Genomic DNA, 21,097 nt, shown 5'->3' on the forward strand with positions numbered 1-21,097 from the left:
TAAAGTACATAAAAATCCATGTGTATCTGCGGCTAAAAATAATACAAAAAATAATGTTCAAATGTAAACCCACACGGTCACTAGTCAAAAATCAGCCACGTAATCCAAACCGCGAAATTACGTTAGTCACACACCCACGTAAACCCCTAAAGTCTTTGATTGTTCATTCTTCTGTCGCTCATAAAGGTTTAGTACTAATAGGATTAATAACGATGAATTTGTAGGGGTTTAAAGATGCTCTTTCATTAACAATTGCACATGGAATATGTTCTTAGAGATTATTTCATCTTGCAAATATTTCTTAATAGCGTGTACGGAGTCGGAGATTATTAATTAATTGTGGGATATTATCTTTAATGCCAAGCATAGGTCTATGATGATTCTTATTGAGAATTGCTAATATGGCTGCCCCGCCTACGTTAAGTTTTTAAGAGAGATTAGTTTGTTGAATAGAATTGTTGGTTGATCATAGTTGAGTGTGTTAGGCTTAGCTTTACTTTCTTTTTTTTGTACTCTTTATACATTATATTTATATTAATATACTAAACATGGTATATCTTATTGTAATGTATATTCTTGTTGAGTCGGAAGTGTTCAGGAGTATTTATTATTAATGTTACATTGGTTGCCCTTAAATTAATTAATCTTTTTTGTAGGGCCGAGATTTTTATGACCATAATTGATTGAGTAGTTTAAAACAAAATTGCAGTTTGTGCACCTAAAGAAAGTTTAGTGCCCCCAGGCCGCGGTTTGACGTTTTCAATTTGTGTAAGTAGATTTGCTTTTTGAAAGGTATAGGTATTTTCTTTTCATAATGTGCTTATTTTTTAATTATTAGATATATCGTATACATTGAATGAAAAGTTATTTCTTTCAATATAAATATAATTATTATAACTCTATAATTTGATCCAGATATTTATTTACATCTCTGGTTTAATGATTTATTATAGTGAACTATATATATTTTCTGAGCGATATGGTAACCATTTTATTATATTAGAGTTAATGTTTGTTTCAAAAGTGTTTTTAATTATTTCCCCTAATGTAATTAGAATTCTTCTTGGGTGAAACGGATTCTTCTTGTGGTTAGTATCATATTGTTTAGTTATTTATTATGAGAAAATTCTAGAATGATTTGAGAGGGACTGCAAAATCAAAGTAAAGGTATGTAAATTCGAATCTAGGGACTTCTAGTTACTGATCGTCAGCCTGACAACAACCCTAACCCTAACTTTAGGACTAAGCAAGTGAACCTTCCATGATTTAGACCTTACAAAATCTCCGATCCTGGTTGCACGGTTTTCAATGTCTTATTAATGAATCTTTTACAGATATTTATAATATTCACCCATTTTGAAAAACCTACAATGTTAGCGTGTTTTTAAAGAATAGGCATACACTGTTTCGAGAATCGAGACAAGACGGGAAATGTTTACGATACTTTGCGTCTGGTGTCGATTCTCATCACCAAAGCGAGACGATATTTGAGTTAGCCTTGTCCCGTCTTGAACCTAAAATGTTCATTTCCATGTTATTTTTTTTGTTTGTTTTAGAAACGAGGTAAGTAATTTCACTTGTTGTGGGCAACATTAAACAAAACCGAAATATTCTTTCCAAATGTCAAGTTTCTGCTTGTAATGGTATGATCTTAGCGATAATTAGCTCCTAGTTTTTAATCTTCTACAAGTTAATAATAATTATTATTAGTTTATTATTATTACTATTATTATTCCTGAAGGTTTGATAGTTCAAGTATTAAAACATCTGAATATAATAAAACGTATGTCATCGCCGATCAATCGCCATCAATAATCCAAAAGGAAAAAAAATATGGAACGTTGATTCGAACAAACACCTTGACCACTGAACAGCGATCGCTACGTGTTAAACGAATTGTTTTTAGTCTGCATACGTTAGGTTTCTTTGCCACCGCTTGCAAAGTTGTATGTTATTTTTCTTCGATTCAAAACGTCTCTCGTATTTCTTTTGTGAATAATCTTTGCCAAACTTTATATTAATAACTTGAGTTGTTCTTAAACCTTTGCTTCACAAGTTTGTTTGTCTCCACACGAAACTACAGATACGAAGATTTAATTCTCATACTTTGCATTTGTTTCAAAGCAGTAGCCATTATCTGGTCAAAGACTTATGTCCGCCACGTTACAGATTAACGAACAGAAATTCATTTTCCGTAAAATTATGTAATTCTGTAAAATTCCGGAATTCAGAAAAATGCCGAAACTCGGAAAGAATCCGGAAATTAGGAAATTCAGAAATTCAGAAAAATTCAGAAATTCGGAAAAAATTCGATTTTATCCGAATCTCGGAATGTTTACGAAATCAGAATTTCCTAAATTTCGGAGTTGTTTCGAATTCCGGATTTTTTCCAAAGTCGGATTTTTCCGAATTGCGGAATTTTGCTAACTTTTCAGAATACTAAACTAATAGCTGTCTACAAACAAACAAGTAATGAAAATCATTTTTTATCCTGCAATATGTCATGTATTAAAATCCGACACCAGTTTCAGTATCTAACAATTAATTACATGTATCTGTCTAGTGGAAGCTGAGGTATGAAAAATTGTATTGTGTCTTATCTTTTTGTGTCTTATACAACCCTGGAACCACTTAATGTCTAAACGGCTTTCGTTAAATCCAAGTTGTAGTATTCATAGTTACATCCATTTGTGTCTGTATGATCGGGTTAGTAGAGTTTTCTATATGATAGGGTTAGTAAGTTTTTCTCTGCTCTCCAATAAAGTTGTGATACGATCTACTACAGGATACAGAACGAAATACCAATTTATCCAAAGTTGTTGTATTACTACACATCTGCTTCCGTCTCTGTCAACTCTGATCGATCTCGTTGACTCGACATGCTTGCTTTCTATACCCCTTCTTCGTTTACTGAACTAAACAGTAACTATTCTGATTTATATTACTGCGCATTAATCGTAGACAAATATTTCTGATACCAATAGTTTCCGTTTTGTCCAATGAATGTTCTTTTTCTGTTTCCCAGCATGACCATTTTATTACATTATATGAAAAGCATGTAGGTCTAAATACCTCATGTATTACATAGCATGTAGATTTAACTACTACATGTGAGAACATTGCCGACTTCCAGCAAAGAACTAACATATGATCATAGTATACAACCCACGGAAGTGATAGCTGCTAATGCAGTGCTTGTAATCCCTAACGACACAGTGGGTGAGTGGACAAAGCACTGGCTATACGGGCCGTCCACCCGAGTTGAAAAATATATTGGTTTGATTTTCTATCCGTTATTGCATTCACAAATAGCGTTATACATATGCAAATAGATAGATAGACACACAGAGGTAGAGAGAAAAGTGCGTTGCATCCTTCTCCCTTCTCGCTCCTGTAATGTCTCAGATCGAAACCGGGCCTCTTTGCAAAACGTATTGACCAGCCTAAGCTAAACACAAGCCTCTTACTGCTCAACGTAGAAACGTGGTCGAGAGGTTTAAGACACGTAGTGATTGTATTTCTAATAACTATGAGTATGAGTTTCGAACCCTTCCAATTCCATTTTTTTTACTTTTTGCAGCTACGTCGGAAGGTTTAAGTTGTATTCTTTACAAATTGCAAATGGCGTTTACATTCAAAATAAGAGGAATTTTGGTGGCAATTGTTCGGATGTTCTTCACTTTCAAAATGAAGACAAGAATAAGAGCAATGCTCAAAGACAACATCTATTATCAGTACTAAACATTAATAACAATAGTTGCTACGAAAGACTAAATACGACCTCTTTTAAGATCTCTCATGAGCTGTATGTATTATTAAAAAAATAAACACTCCTTGCAGGGGATCCGAAATGCCGTCCTTTCCATTTCTAAGCATTCACCTTAACCACTACACAAAGATCATGGATTGATGAACGTTTAGTTGTGGGTGTATGTGCTCTACTTGTGTTTTATGTTCCCACTTCGACAATTTCTACTCTTTTCTCTCTGTTTAGCAGCTGTTTCTGGATTTCTCTTTCGGTGTCGTCCTTTATTTACACTATGCACTATTCGTATTCACAGCTTGTGCCCCTCTGCAATATCTTATTCATATTACACTTTTCTTCTTGCCCCGCAGTAAACATTTGATTCATTTAATTCTCATACTCTCCAGGGATGGAGCACAGGAATGCCAGACTCGAAAAACAGGTGGACATTTACTTTCCTAACAGACTATACATTGAAATGTTGGTTCACCCGGCTCATACCCGGAGTATTTCCACTACACGAGTTCTCTCCATCTGCTGATAGAGCCAACGCGGTACTTTATTTTGTGATGCAGTTAGCCAAAGGGTCATAAGCTAGTCAGTAGTCGCACAAGGACGTTCTTAGCGTGTAGTATGTAATACCTACGGAAGAATTCTGCACCTTTTAAGAAAGCATCATAACCAATGGTAGAAACAGTTTTCGTTGGAAATGACATTTTCTTTTGGGTTTAAGATATATCATGCATTGGGATTTTGTCTGAATAAGAATACTTACATTCAATTTCAAAATATTTATAACAACAAACCAAAATGTTAGTGGTTATTTGTTTCTGGTACAGAACTTAAAGTAATACATCCAATGAGAACAGAAACAGTTTTTCTCAGGAAATTCTCACTATAGAAGTACTGAAGTGTACGTTAAAATGCATATATTATCAATAATACATGAAGAGTCGAAGCTTCCATCTGCGTATAAAGAAACTTCTTATTAAGCGACAACCGTAAAAGCGTATCGAATTGGAATTAATATGCAAACGATTGGCCTTATTTCGATAATGTGATTGGCACTTAAATATATTCCGTAAATTTTATTTCGCGTACGAAAGCTATGCGAACCCCTTCCTGTACAAGCTTGGATACAGTCCATTCCAAGGTTTAATTAAAACTATTTTGTAGGAGTAAAAATAACTTAAACCTTTAGCTTATAGAAATGCGAACTATGTTCTTGACAGAATCGATTGCATTTTAGAAGAATTTGGAGATTTTTCACACTTGAAAGAGTAAAGATATTATGTTATAAAAACGGGTGTACTTGTTGACTGATAACAATCACATAGCTCTGTTACAATAGTTACATAGTATATGAAACTCGTAGCTCTATGTTGAACTTCAATCATCTGGTACGATCAACACAAGATTGCGTACACATATACGAGAGTTGTGCGGAATGTTTCGGATGCCACGTAGTGGGAACAATGTAATCTGTTAGATGTTGTAGTTATAAACTACCATATTTGTCACTCATAATGCGAATTCGTATGTAAATTGGATTTCTTCCCTTTGTTGGCACCAGATTGAAGTGAATTGGTGGTGATCAAAAATTGACCTTAGGAGAGAGTACTTGCATGATATGATATATTATGATTTTCGCCAAAGATTAACATAGCAAAAATGTATAATTTGGATGAGTGATACGTTTCCTGATGAAGCCAGATGCTACAGAACATTTTACATTTCCTTCTAGAAATTAAGATGCGATCGGATCAGCCTACTGATGAGTATCGTGCCCAAAACCATTGAAACTGTTTGGAAATTAATTAGCATTGATTGACATGTGAGATATCTCTAAATTGAGCGCACTTTAGGCCTTGCTTGATCATTGAGGTGGGAAATAACTTTGTGCTCGATGGATCCCATGTGGATATATATAGGTGGATTTATATAGGTGTGTGTGTTTGAGAACTTCAAGCAATTAAAAGGAAATCATTAAGTTTATACAAAGCTAGACATAATTTACTAGAAAATTTCTTATATGTTTTATTAGTGGGTTCTTTTGTAATAATCACGACTATGATAAAAGCATCATACAAAAAGTTTGTATCAAAACTTTAACTAATTGTCCGAAAATACAAAATTATATAGTTTAAAACGAATAAAATACCAAACATGTAGTGTTGCGCCCCTTCTGTATTTCGTTATATATGTTTAACTCTATATACTTAATTTTAAAGGGTTATAATTACGCCCTATTTCTGTGTGTATACGCCAATATATTATATCTTTATATAATATACAGGATTTTAAATTCAAAATTAAATATAATGATTGATTTTACAACAAGCAGTACATAAATCAAAATACAACGGCAAAACCATTACTAATTAAGATGTATTCAGCATTTGATGTTTCGATGAATCTATGAGACGGAATTGGTGTTCCTATTAGAAAGTATTGAATGAAAACTATACAGAGCATATCCGAAATTGTAACTCAAACGCATGTTTCATGTTTCCTTGCGTAAAATAATATGACAATTGTTCACAATTATATACGTAAGATATTGACATTTAAATGTGTCCCTTGAAACCTACTCTCTAACAGATTACCAATAATTTTCCTGTGAGAATTATTGTTTTAATATACTTTGACAATATAATATAATATAAAGTGACAGTTACACATTGAATACCTATTGCAATTCTTAATGCAACTCGTTTAGTGAATCTGCATTTAAAATCGTACTATAAATATTAGTCTCCAAAAATATTACCGCTATATTTAGTTAATATTTTTGACGGTTAATATTCAAAAAAATATTTAATAACATTTCAGTTCATTTTCTCTTCTAGCCTAATTGCTCAAATTAATATTTACAAATATTTCCTATGGTGAAACCTTCTAATTTTTATATAACTAAATATAAATGTTCCGTTGTATTAAATCAAGCTGGATTTCTAACGGTTATATCCCTGTTTTTATGTAAAATATTGGATTCAAATGTTATTTACAATGCTGAAATCTTCATTAAGATATGAAGTGAAGAAAGATTTTGAACATAAAGAATAGAAGCTTCTACATACCTCCGTATTGGTAATGATATAAGCTGCCACTATTTGAAACTGTTTATCACCACTTTCAAGTGAATTGTTGTTCACTAATTCCTTTCCAGCTGCTAACCCCTCTCTGGAAATTAAATTTGAATTCATTGCGAAAGCTCATCTAATAAGTACATTCATTTTCAGAGAGAACTAAGTCCTTGTGATCATCTGAGTACTATTTATATTTATATTATAACCTTATTTAATATATTAAAATATTACTGATTTGGTATAATTCCTGTAAAATTTCAATCTATTTTTTTGTTAATCAAAAAAGGGTGATTTTTGTAAAAAAAAAAAAAAAAAAAAGAGAACAAAAATAGTTCCATGATTGACACTTTCAGTTATATGAAATGATATTTTTTCTAGTACAAGTAGGGCATTTGTGAAATAAATTATTAAATGTATGCTGAAAACACACGTGTTATTCATATTACGATTATACAGCAGGAGCATGAAACATATATTTTTACGTAACAAAGAAATAAAGCCATAACTTGTAGACGGTCATATACTTACCAAAGACTAGTACTAAATAAAGATTTCCATAATGAACTCAGCGGACATGGAACGCATGACTCCAATTTGTGAAATCTACCCATAAGACACTACTCTAAGATATTGCTGTTAAGCAAGAAGACATAATCCTAATGTGACCTATATTTAGAAAATTGCACACTTTTACAATAGCAATGTTGTAGATTGGGTTATGTAGAAACAAAATTATGAAAATTCCATTTAAATTGAAATAGGAAAAGACATACAGACATACAATGTCACGAAGGGGATTCTAAACCATAATTTGGTTTGGCTCAGATTGAAAATAAACATTAGATTGATATTTTTCAGAACATGTTTACATAATTTGGAATAGTTCCGAAAGTTATGTAGTAATGTCTTTTGGATTAAAAAGGTGTCAACTGTTTCTCCTTTGAACCAAATTACAATTTCCTATGCTTTTTCCTTATATTTTAAAGATAAAACCTCAATGATAAATACAAAATAGAATCATTTTCTTTGGTATGGTTTAGTTTCGTTTAACCGTTTGATAGTTGAAACTGCAACTACACTTTACAATTCCTCAAACCATTCGCTCTACTAGCCACAATTATAATAGACTCTGTTTGCGCGTCTATATAAATGGTCTCTGTGTAGGTCAGGGATGCCCAACGTTATTTTCAATCCATTCGGCCACTTCAGATTTCATGTATTATATTGCGGGTCGCAAAAAGACACTAAAAGCAATATCCTTTACATATTCCATATTTTTTACGAAAAAAAAATTGGAAACGTTTATGTAAAAATTATATATCACAAACAGAACTATTGTAGTTGTGAATGTACTCTAAATGATAAAAGATGTTAATATGGATTTAAAAGTTTACTCGTGTTTTATTTATATGGAAAAAAGCCAACTCTCGAAATATCCTTGTGCTTAAACGTTTATTTTTCAATCTCGGACAATATTACTACAATTGTTATTTATATTAAAACAATTTTAACTTTCCCTTTTCGTAAAAAGCAAATGGCTTCAGTTTTCAATTTGTTTACATTATAGCTTGTAATTTTTATATTTCGCAAAAGGATCATACAAAATACATTAATAAACAGAGAAGATGTTCTATAAAGCGTACGTTAAACGGCCACTCATCACAGCTTCGCGGGCAAAGTTTAGACATGCCTGCTTTCTGATTCCAGTATATTCCGTTCTTCATCCACTTCCCAGAACTTCCATATTTCTCTTTTCCTCTTTCCAGCAGATTATTCCATTGTTTCCATTTCCACAGCTCGAACCTTATTATCAATGACGTAGTCAGTAAGACCGTATGTGACAGTGCACTAATGAGGGTATGGCTATCCATACTCCGGTTGTTACGATTTGTTTAAAAAGAAATTGTGAAAGCAGGAAAGTCCCATTGCAGCAATTATTATTTTTTTCTGAATGGGATGATAATGTTTATGTAATTGGTATTGTAATTATTTCATTCCTTTATTATTATTATTATTATTATTATTATTATTATTATTATTATTATTATTATTATTATTATTATTATTATTATTATTATTACCACACAAAGAAAGAACAAGTAACATAGTCGAAGGTATTCATAGGAACAGAAAAGATATAGAGTATGTCAGATGTTTCTTAGGTTTATACCTGAACGCAATAATATTATTACGTTTATTGATTTACAGATAGAATTACCATTTTATGACAACAAGAAATGGAATATAAAGATTTGTTAGCTGATAACAGTAATGCATTTTGTTTCGCCCTTCTTCTATGTAGAAAGGTGAGGTAACATCTTAAATAGGATCATAACAGTACCAAGCGTTGTAAGTTCGATCACAATTTGAAATTTGTACACAGCTGCGAACAGTTACTTGAGCTCATTTTTGGCCAATATTACAGGAGTAAGGACGTGTTTAGCCCTTATGTATTCATCAATTCTTGTCCAAACACGTTACTTGTCAGACGGCTACGAATAAAGTTTATACCCATGCCATAATTTTGTGTTGTTGGCATATCACCTGTGAAGGAGGTCGTCTCAACTCTTACACCCAGAAAAATTGAATACTTTTTCATTTTAGTATACATCAGAAGTATCGTAGATTGTAGATTTAAATATTTACTGAATTGCCACACCCGTAATTGAACTCGCGTTCCCAACATTACGAAACTAACGCTTAAGCAATTACTCTAAGACATCACTGTTCTGGGAAAAAGAAAAATGACGCTGCATTGAATTTAGTAATTACACGCTTTTACCATTCCAGTGTAATAATGTTGAAACTTTCTGATTTCAGTCATGGTAAAATAGTAAAATATTGTGGAGAAAGAATGGTCTAGAGAAGTCAACTTTAAATTGACAACTCATATGTACGGGGGCGCTGCCATATGCTGCCATATGCCATATACGAGGCGACGCCAGGTTTTTCACGGCACGGCATTGGACAGATACTTATATTGATTGGAATTTGGTGTTTCAGGGCACTGGATTATTTTTTAAGTTAATTAATTTAACGAACTTTCCTCAGTACCTTGTTTCCTATTTTTACGCGTTTTACTCACTTTTACAGTTTTTCCATTAACTCTTTAAGAAGAAGGACAAAAACACTGAAACATTGAGGACAGTCAAAGTCACAAACACTATTCTCGCCTTCTTTCCTTGCCTGAAGTAAGACAATAAAATATGGTGCACATGCAATTTTTAGTCTTCCATCTTCTATGTGTTATCAAATCTGTAAAACCAAACCAAACAGAGTGCAATATCACTAAACAAAACGCTCAACATGTTAGCTATTCATGACATAACTATTGCATGATACGAATAAGTCCAGTATATCCACAAATCATCATTTGTCATATTTTACCGAAATACATCATGACTTTTCTAAGAACCTGATACTTTAAATGTTAATACGCAAAGTTAATTGATCTCAACACTTATACATTTACTCTCTTATGATCATCGCAAACTGTAGGGTACTTCCCGTAGATATAGAAAGGTGAAATGTAGAATCCAGGCTTGGTGTAGCATGCAAGTAAACAAATAAAAAGCAAGAGGATGATAGTTCCCACCGCCGAGTTTCCTTCAAGCGAGTGTGTCCTTTATTCAACAAAAGGACGTGAAATCCAATTAGAAAATTCATAAAATGTAAAATATGTAGCTGTCTCGACTTTGCATTATTATTATTATTATTTATATTATTATTAATAATAATATTAATATTAATAATAATAATAATAATAATAATAATAATAATAATAATAATAACGGAATAATATAATTATAAATACAATATCAATTACGTAAACAATACTTTCCAATCAAGAGAAAATATTAAATGCCACACCGGGATTCGAACCCGGGTGACTGTAATGGCAGTAATTCCTCAGACAAAGATAGGAAAATAAACTAGTAGTTATGTTAGATAATCATAGCACACACTATTTCTACACGTGTTGATATAATTCAGAGAATGTTAAAATAATTCCTATCGTCTTTCATTGTTTGGAACGTAAAGCAGAACTGTAAGAATCGACACGAGAGAGTTCGTTCCAGTTTCCACTCAAACTCGACTAGACTCAAAACATACATCTTTGAACTCGACTCGAGAACTCAACTCGAAAAATTTCCTCCAACTTGACTCGAGTCGAGTCGAAATGAAGAAAATCGAGCCAAATACTGTGTGTAGTTTCAAGTACTTTTATCAAGTAACCTACATAAACAATATAATTATTATCAATGGTGTTAACACTACTACTACTACTACTACTAATTAATATATTATTATTATTATTATTATTATTATTATTGCTTTTACTATGGATCCGTATAGTAAAATTGCAAGCTTATTATAATGAAAAAAGTTTTATGAAAATTTAAAAAAATCCTTGGGCAATTTTTGAATACAAGCAAAAATGTATTTTCATTACTAGAACGTTGTCCTAGAACGCTCGGCCACGAGGGCCGACAGCAGTTTGCCTTAATTTAAACTGTATATAGGTCATGACTTTTGACGTCCTATCTGTATCGAGCAACAAGATCAGAGGATATCTGAAATTCTTGAAATCTCCCGCATACCAAAATCTGATGTGTCGTTTGTTGAGCATCTGTTGCCGTTCCATACACGACAAATTTATTAAGGGGACCATATTGATAGATCTGATAATAATATACGAATATATATTATTTCTAGTGCTTCTAATAGTAGACATTTTTTACTGAAATGGGCCCACGACTCATTATTGTTTTATTTACCTTTAGTGTGCTGTTCTGTTTATGTACTGTAGTGAACCTGTTTGATGCTTCACTTATAATTTCAGTTTCGTATCGTGTATGGAGTAAGAAAATTTTGTCTTAAAATAGGAACCCTTTAAACAGCGGGGAGTTTCCCTGGGGGTGGGGAGCAGTGGCTCCCCTGCCACCACAAGTTACGGCCCGTCGTCTTGACAATCATTTTTTCTAAATTGGAAGGTATTGTTTACGTAATTATTTTTGTAGTTCTGTTATTTCTTTATTATTATTATTATTATTATTATTATTATTATTATTATTATTATTATTATTGTAAAGTCGAGACTTGGCTACATATTTTATATTTTATGAATTTTCTGATTGGATTTCAAGTCTTTTTGTTGGATAATAATCAACACACTCCACTTTACGGGTTTGGAGGAGGAAAAAATTCTCCTGTATCTTTTCATTGGTTTACTTGCACGCTACATCACGCCTACATACTACATTTCACCTTTCTATATCTACGGGAAGTACCCTAAAGGTTGTGATGATCATAAGAGAAAAAGTGAATAAGTGATGAGATCAACGAACTTTGCGTATTAACAACATTTCTAATATCAGGGTGTCAGGAAAATCATGACGTATTTCGGTAAAATAAGACAAATGATGGTTTCTGGATATACTAGAATTATTCGGATCATGCAATAGTTTGTCATGCATAGCTAAGATGTTGAGCGTTTTGTGTAGTAGCATTGCTCTTTGTTCGATTTGGTTTTATACATTTGAATACAGTTGATTTGGATCAATGAAAACTTGACCCACTATCCATCACGACCCACTCTGACTCATGATCCACCACGTACTTTAGCCCACTCTGACCCATGATCCAACAGCTGCTTCAGCCCACTCTGACTTACTAAAAACCATGACCTATTCCGACCCACCACCCACTCTGAACCAGTGATATACCAAAACACATCGTCATCAATTCCGACGCATGATTCATGACCTCTTTTCTAGCGACTAAAGAGTTTATACTTGTATTAGAATCAGGTTGTCAAATTCTAACTAATCGGAGTTTGAATTTCTACGGATCTCACAAACACCGCTCTGTTACAATAATGATGGATCCGACCTTTACGATATAAAATGATAAAGTGTTTGTCATGGGAAGACTTACGACGAATTTCAATTAAATTATCATGGTCTAATTATTTCCTTGTTCAATTATCGATACTTCTCAGAGAAAAAGTGGTTGATATTTGAAACTCCCAAATCAAGGTACGTAGACCAACATAAAGAAGTTTACATTATAAATTTTATGACTATTTTTCTCACAACATTATGTTTTCATTGCCCTTTTCTTTAAGCACTCTATATAATAAAAAAGCTTTTAACAATTATTATAAAGCGATGGCAAGAATATATGGATATATGATGCGAAACACTGTATTTTTTATTGAGTTGAGTTGAGTTGATTTTGAGTTTAACGTCCCTTTCAGCAGCGAGGCTATAAGATAATGGACCTATCACGTGCCGTATACATCACCAACACCTAGTGGCCCACTTGCGGGTGAACATCGATTATCAATACAGAAACGAGTCGAAGGATTACCGCTAGTGTCCCACTGCCGGCAGGGTTTCGTCGAGTCGAAACAGATATCTTGCATCGGGGTGTTGAAGTTCCCACCGAGTCGCAGCGAGGACTTCATATTGGTCCGCGCTTTTTCAATTCGTTGCGGAGAATAGCGAAGGGACCAACACGAAATATCGATAGTCATGTGCATGCGGTTATTATTATATATTATTTTTTTCTGACGAATTGTTCATGAAGTGAACTCCGGAGGTCAAGAATAACCGCTGCCTCAACATCATGAACTGAAAAATCTTGACTGCGATAATTGTATGAATCTAGATGGCAACTGTCGTCGATCATTAGAAAGTGAGTATGTGAGAACTATGATATACAGTAAAAAGGCAAGCGTCATTTTGTTATAAAATATCTTCTCATATATACGGTTAAAAGAGCACTATGATTGACAAAAATAAAACGACGATTTCAACGACTTATCCCTTTACAAGCGACGTAACCTTCATCGCCTCCGTGGTTCGTATACTTTTCTGGTTCGTGTACTTTTTTTAGTGTTTTCTAGACTCACCCTAATGTAAACAATATAGGCGATTTAATATATTTTCGGGAGTAATTTTGTGGTTCATTGGCGTTTTGTCGCGTCAGAAGATGCTGTCTAGGATGCAGTGAGCAGAGAGGGTCGGTGGGTCAGAGTGCGTAATAGTTATTGGTGGCTCACGGTGGGTGGTGCGTCGCAGCAGGTCACGTTGGATGATGAGCCGCAGTTGGTTACATACTGTTAACCCACGACCCACTGACCCACTCCACCTCTGGATATGTCACCACATAGAAAATGGAAGACCAAAAATTGCGTGTGCACCATATTTTCTTGTTTTACTTCAGGCAAGGGAAGAACGCGCGAATAGTGTTCGTGATATTTTCTCTCCCCAATATTTCTGTTTTTGTCCCTCTTCTTAAAGAGTTAGTGGAAAAACTGTAAAAGTGAGTAAAACGCGTAAAAATAGGAAACAAGGTACAGAGTAAGGTTTGTTAAATTAATTAACTTAAAACAAATAATCCACAGTTCTGAAACACCAGATTCCAATGAATATAAGTATCTGTCCAATGCTGTGCCGTGAAAAATCAGGGCCCGAGGCGAGAGCATATGTCTAAAAATTGAGACACCTTCCTTTACAGGTGGAACGCCAACGACACAAAATTACGTTATCTGTATCAACCTTCGTAACGGTCTGCCAAGTAACATGTTTGGACAAGAATTGATGAACACGTAAGGACTAAACACGCACTTTGCGCTGTAGTATGGGCCAAAATGAGTTCCAAGGAATTGTTCGTAGCTGTGCACAAATTGCTTAGAGTGATCGAACTTACAATAGGTTTCGCTAGTCATGACAATGATCCTATTTAAGATATCACCTCACCTTTCTACTTAGAAGAAGGGCGAAACAAAATGCAGTACATCAGCTAACAAATCTTTATATTCCATTTCTTGTTGTCATAAAATGGTAATTCTATCTTTAAGTTCATAAACGTAATAAAATTATTGCGTTCAGGTAACAAACTAAAAACATCTGACATACCCTACATTTTTTTCTGTTCCTATGAATACCTTCGATTATCTTATTTGCTCTTTCTTTCTGTGGTAATAATAATAATAATAATAATAATAATAATAATAATAATAATAATAATAAAACAATACCAATTAAATAAACAAAATCTTCCCATTCAGAACAATTACTAATTACTACGACGGGATTTGAACCCAAGTAGATGCAATGAGAGTTTCCTGCTTTCACTTTTTTTAAAAAGAAATCGACCAACCGGAGGATTGTTCGCCACTGGCACCTCATGTGCTTTGGACGTATTCGAAACACTACAGGAACACGAACTCAGAAATACCGAGGACAATTAAAATTACGACTTTGCTCTCAGAGGAATTCGTATCTCTAGTGGATTGCGCCTCATGATCTGAAGCCGAACGCACGGGATCATTCGGCTAGTGCCACTGGTTCAATTTGCCACAAACTCCTGATATGAATATAAGGAAAGAAACTAGTTGATATGGAACATAAATATAGCACTGTCTATTTCTGCACATGTTGATACAATTTAAAGAATGTGAAAATAATTTCTGTTTTCTTTTCTTTCTTTGGAAATTAGAAGTTATGGTAAAGACGAAATGTAATGTAAATCTTGACCATTGCTGCAACTGATGACCAGCGCCGTAAATTAGATTCTTTCCTGGGGGTTCCTCTGGGGTGGTACACCTGGTTTCAATTCCTGGGGGGAGCTAATGTGGTTCGGATTATACTTAATCAGTAGGTCCACGTCTCACATAGCCTCGCTGCTGAACAGGACGTTGAACTCAAAATCAACTCAACCCTTTTCTGGAGAGACAAGCATTAGTAAGCTTATTTGGGCCCTAGAAAAAAGCTGATTTCTAATTATTGGGTCCCCTCTCTCCAAATTTCTCTTAATCTTTATCTGCCCACCGCAGCCTATGGGCCCTCCCGCACAGGAAGGTCTGGAGTTCCGGTAATTACTCTCTTGGCCAATTTCATACGTGGAAAAATTTTTAAGAGGACAATATTGATCAAACTCAAAGCCAAACGAATAAATATTACTCAAATGGGTCGACGACTCATTTGTGTTCTATTTACCTTTTGTGTGCTGTTTGGTTTATTTAATGTAGCGACCTTATTTGATGCTTTATTTAAGATTTTATGTTCGTATAGTATATGGAGTAAAAAACTTGGGTCTGAAAATGGGCCCAATGGATCGGCTGGGAGCTTTTTCTGGGGGAAGTTGCCCCCCACAATTTACGGCTCTGCGATGACGTAGGCTCAACTTGAAGAACATTCGTGATACTTTCTTCATTGATCAACGTGTATATAAAATGGTTTTGAGTTAAACAAGGAACTCTCGAGTAAGTCATAAAGACACACAAGTTGCTTATATTTTCATCTTTATATTTTTATTTATATTTTGTTTATATTTGTTTGTTTTTGTTACATTTGTGGATCTTGCTTATATTTTTCCAAGAAAGGATTTTAACAAGTTATGAGTTTTGGTGAAAGGTTAAGTGGCGCGGTAGGTGAGTGGTTAGCACACTGCTCTAATGTTCGGCAGACCCGGGTTCGAATTCTGGCCAGGCTGAAACTTTTTCAATGTTCCTGTTTCAATTTCATTTTCCATGCATACTTTGTATGATAAGCAAGATCTTGTCTTCCCTGCATGGAAAAAGATGTTGGAATGAGGATGGTCTCTCAATGGAGGCAATCATTTACAAAGTTGTTTCGAGCAGGTGTTCTAGACTCGATATTTTCAGCTAGTTTCAAACATTTTCTGATTGATATCTGATCTTTTATTTCTTTGAATATACAGTCTATAATGAAAAAATACATTACATACACAGCAACATTGAGATTAACATATGATGTTCATTGGAAAACACGATCTGAACCAGAGAGATTGATATCAGAACTGTTTCGTTAGTCACCTACATTACAATTTTACCCTCATAAACATCTGGATCAAGCCTACCAACTGCTGTCATGCCTAGAAACGTTACGTGTAAATTGGGTTGCATCTGTCTAGGCGTTCTCAATACTGCAAATTCCTGGACCCCAAGTAATGGAATTAAGGCACTTATTGGGGGAATTACTTTTGTGGCTAGGATAGGTGTAAAAAATTTGGAGAGAATATAGAAATTGTTCACAAAACTGCTAGCACAATTCTTCGTTTAACAGTGATAATAAACAAAATAAAGTTACCTTCATTGTAATGAGTGTAGTTATTCAAAAATAAAACTTTTTTAATTTGTCAGTATTGCATGATTAATTGAGTATCAAAAATATTTCAGTAGAAATGCATATTATCAGATATAAAACTAGTTCGGAATGTACATATTTAATTTTATGCTTCTTTCCATTTATTTCACTTTAATTTAATAACAATCCAAAGTTAACAGACTATTCTAGAGATTTTATATCGAGAAGCCTTACAAGTAGAGGGGCTCTACGGATTTCAGGTAGGCAATGAACTGCATTCTTATTTATTAAAGAAGGGCGTTAAAATAGTTCTCTGTGATACAGATATCATCTTAAATAGGGTTATGGTACTGTATATCGAACACTTAAGGGTATTCGTATGGATGTATAATCAATACTTTCTGTCGGTGAATAATAAACCCCAAATGAGGGATTAAACTTTAAGGGTGTCATTTAATGGTTGAAACCATCCTATTATGAGAACCATATTTAAAAATTTGGAAATTTCAGGTACATTTTAATAGCATGGTTTTATTTCTTCTTGCACCGAACTGGTTGTGCTATATATCGAACAATGACATTTTAATTATCGAACAGGATGGTTTATAAATTGAACAGCGAGATTCAAATATCGAACATAGTATTTTATTTTTAAAAAAGTTCACTTTAATGGTAATATGGATGTAGTTACACTGTAAACACATTACAAGAATTTTCAAATTTAAATTAAAACAGAAAATGCAAAAGAAATGCATATTAAAATGTTCTAAATTACAAAATATTTGTTTCATATGGCCACTTTTGAGCAGATAGAGAAGCATGTCTTGAGTTACTGGTATTTGTTGTCTTTCTTCTTCTTCAGTTCTTCCCGCTATTCCTCGGAAGATATTGCTTGTATTTTCTTAAACGTAAATTGATTAGGTTTCCCCGGGGCTTCAGGAATTTTGCAAATCTCTTTGAAAGAATCCTCACTACTTCGTGAGGAAAGCGAGCATGCTAATTTCGAAGCGCCCTTATCTTTGCGCAATAATTTTGGTTTATGAATTTTTACCACACTTTTCGAAATGACGGTCATTGAAAATTCTTCTTGGGTGAAGGTGCCTACTCATCTAAGGTTTCTTATTCAGTGTGAATTCACGATTATCGCCTTCAAGCTCTTTGGTTTCTGCTTCTGAGGTTGAACAACTTGTTATTTAGTTTTGATCAGCCTATATAATTGCATGAGTCACACAATACCGGGGTTTAATACTTTTCCAGTAAGCATTCAAATCTGGATTACTATCACTCTGTTCCTCTTACTCCTTTGAAACATGGTGGTATATAAAAAGTGGTATAATATTAGTCCAGCTGTGCTTCAAATAGTTAATCACGTGTTAGTTTATCACAATACAACTTAACAATATGAGAATGAAGGAATTCTTCCACATCATCAAGCACGAACTTTATTTCTGATGAGTAGTAGGGAACAGTTGTTGAGAAGGTTATGGGGTATTCTGGTCACTCTCTTGCTATGGTTTTAACACTGGGGTCCTCAGAAGTTCAGCAATAACCTTGCTATAGTCAACAACACCAGGATACAATGTACAAAGACCACACTTACAAATTGCGCTTTTCAGTGTTTCTGGTCTAACGACATCATCTCAAACTTTCTTCCACTTGGTTGCAAAGTTTACCTTCGGTGCCGATGATGCGAATTTTTTTTTTTCGTGCTAAAGAACTTCAATGTTCGTTTCAAAGGTGAAAATACGCCTATGTCTGCTGGCTGCAGAAGAAGAGTGACGTTGGGGAAAAGACAATACATCAGTATTCCATGATCGTGACAATAGTCACTGACCTCAACTGATTGATAACTTCATTGCCCATCAAGAAACAGAATGACAAGAGTTGTGATTTCTTAGTCTCCAGCCACAATCTAAAATGTTGGGATTATGTCAAAAATGTTGTAGTCTTCATTCCGACAGTTTCTGTTTTCTCATAGAGCCATGACTCAGGTACACTATTTTTCATAATTTTCTGAAGTCGTATGTTGCTGTAGATGACCACGATTGGGGCGAAACGACCGCCACCACAGAAATTGCCGAGTACTGTTATGCACTCTTTTTCTTTAGATTTTACTGTATTTTGAAGCTGTTCTCCTCTCACACAAAAATACCTTCCTGAAACCCTGTAGAACAGTATTGCGGATTCTTCTTGAGTCTTCCATAATTGCTATTAATCCCTCAGATTCAAAATATCTCGATAGTTTAGCATAGCAGACGCGTATTCTGGCCTCCGAAGCCGTAACCATACCCATGCTAATAATTCAGTCTTCTTCTGAAAGAGGAAGGTGTCGTCTCATAAAACACCTGAACCAAGTTTTTTCTGCCTTCCATACTTGAACAGTGTGCTTCTTCATGAAGACTGTACAATTTGCTGAACAGTTTCCATTAAATTACTTCACCAGAAATCCTCTCTTTGCAATGTTGACCATCCATTCAGAAATTCCATCTTCTAGCGGGACAGGAGCGGCTTCCGCCCAAGAGCAAACTCTATCTTATGATGCTCAGATAATTTATCATTTAAAGTTGTTACAGGAAACTGGAAGGTTTTCAGTGCCTTCCTTTGGGACATCAAACCGGACCTCGCCTTCTGAACAGCTTCAGTGAAGGTAGATAACGAATACTGCCATTATTACATTTTCCTTTGACAGGCCTGGTTTTAGTTTTGGGGATAACTTCCTTGTTCAGGTTCTTAGTATTTTCCATTATCAAGTTCTGAACATTAGTTAAGAAAACTCAACAAAAAAATCTAAAGTAAAATATTTTTAAGATTAACTTCTACTGTGTTTACTACTCTATACCTTGAGGAGGAAGACAGTCGGGGAACGAAAGTCTCTAATAATGCGACCAACACATCGTAAGAGATTAGTTAGGCTCTCTATGACAAAACATTGCTAAAAAAAAGGTAATTTAAATATTGTTTTAACGGATTTGAACTATGAACTATCAGCTACAAGGTGAAAGCCATAAAAGTTAGTGCAACACGTGATATTCAGGACAAAAGGAATCAACGTAGCGAAATTAATATTTAAATCACCAATAGCCCTTCCAATTACAATAATATTCGATATAAAAGAAACCTTTTCCTTAAAGGAACCTCTTTTATCGAACGTCATTTCGATGAAATGGCTCTCAAATATCTTACACTGTTTTCTTTTCGGATCACGTAAGATGATAGCTGAAAAATAGCATTATAACAAATAAATATACATATATTAATATTAAGAGATCGCATTAATACAAGGTTATTTATGATGATACCGATACAAAGGGGAAAGAATTATTACAGCACTGCCGCGCCGTACAGAAAGTATAGTGATTTTTCTAATCTCCTGCCAACACTACAGACTAGAAAACTTTCCCGCATTCACTAATATCGACACATATGACCTATTGATTTTCATAAGGCGATGTTTGAAAGGGTGTGTTCACAAATTTCAGATAGTGCGCAATGTTTTCGGTATTCTTAATATTTAACGAAATTACCAAGGTGTTCGATATTTAGGGAGCGTTCGATATTTACTGGCATTACCCTAGATGGAAAGATTTGTTGAACGATCTCCTTAACTTACAGAAAAAAACTAATGTACGGTGGAAAAGAAAAATGAACACCGCAAGCCGTATATTTGAAATCCTAACAGAATAGAAATAGAAATTGCTGTAAACAATAAAAAGAAACACAAATTTCCGGGTATAGACGAAAAACGAGCTATGTTATTTTTTGTTGGAGTTGAAAAAGCTGTAGAAGAATATACACAAACTTATTGCCCTTATCTGGAGGAACGAAAACTTTCGATTTAAAAGAAAGGAAACAAAACTGACTATAATAATTATCCATGCATTTCTGTTCTATCAACAGTCTATTAGCAGCATTGATCCTACACGCAGAAAAATTGTTGGAGATTTTCAATGCAAATTTATAAGAAATAGATCAACTATCGATCAAATATTTACTATTGGACAAATATTGGAAAAGAAGTTTGAATGCAATACTCTGGTACATCGATTTTTTTTTGAATTTGGAAACGCTTACAAATTGGTTAGGAAGCATTTAATACATTCTTATGGAATTTAGAATACCGATAAAGTTAATTACATTATTTAAGG

General features: G+C 34.1%; 1 protein-coding gene across 1 annotated transcript in view; it reads right to left on the reverse strand.

Annotated features, from left to right (window-relative positions):
• The window catches only part of LOC145676396 (pickpocket protein 19-like), a 189,605-nt gene that overhangs the window by 117,454 nt on the left and 51,054 nt on the right, over positions 1 to 21,097 (reverse strand). Inside the window, exon 4 of the mRNA XM_081747246.1 lies at positions 6,826 to 6,928. Within this exon, the coding sequence (XP_081603372.1) occupies positions 6,826 to 6,928 (103 nt within the window). The remainder of the gene's footprint in view (positions 1 to 6,825; positions 6,929 to 21,097) is intronic.

The sequence above is a fragment of the Thermobia domestica genome, unplaced genomic scaffold, assembly GCF_964235325.1.
Source record: "Thermobia domestica unplaced genomic scaffold, izTheDome1.hap1.1 HAP1_SCAFFOLD_144, whole genome shotgun sequence".
Classification (NCBI taxonomy): Eukaryota; Metazoa; Arthropoda; class Insecta; order Zygentoma; family Lepismatidae; genus Thermobia; species Thermobia domestica.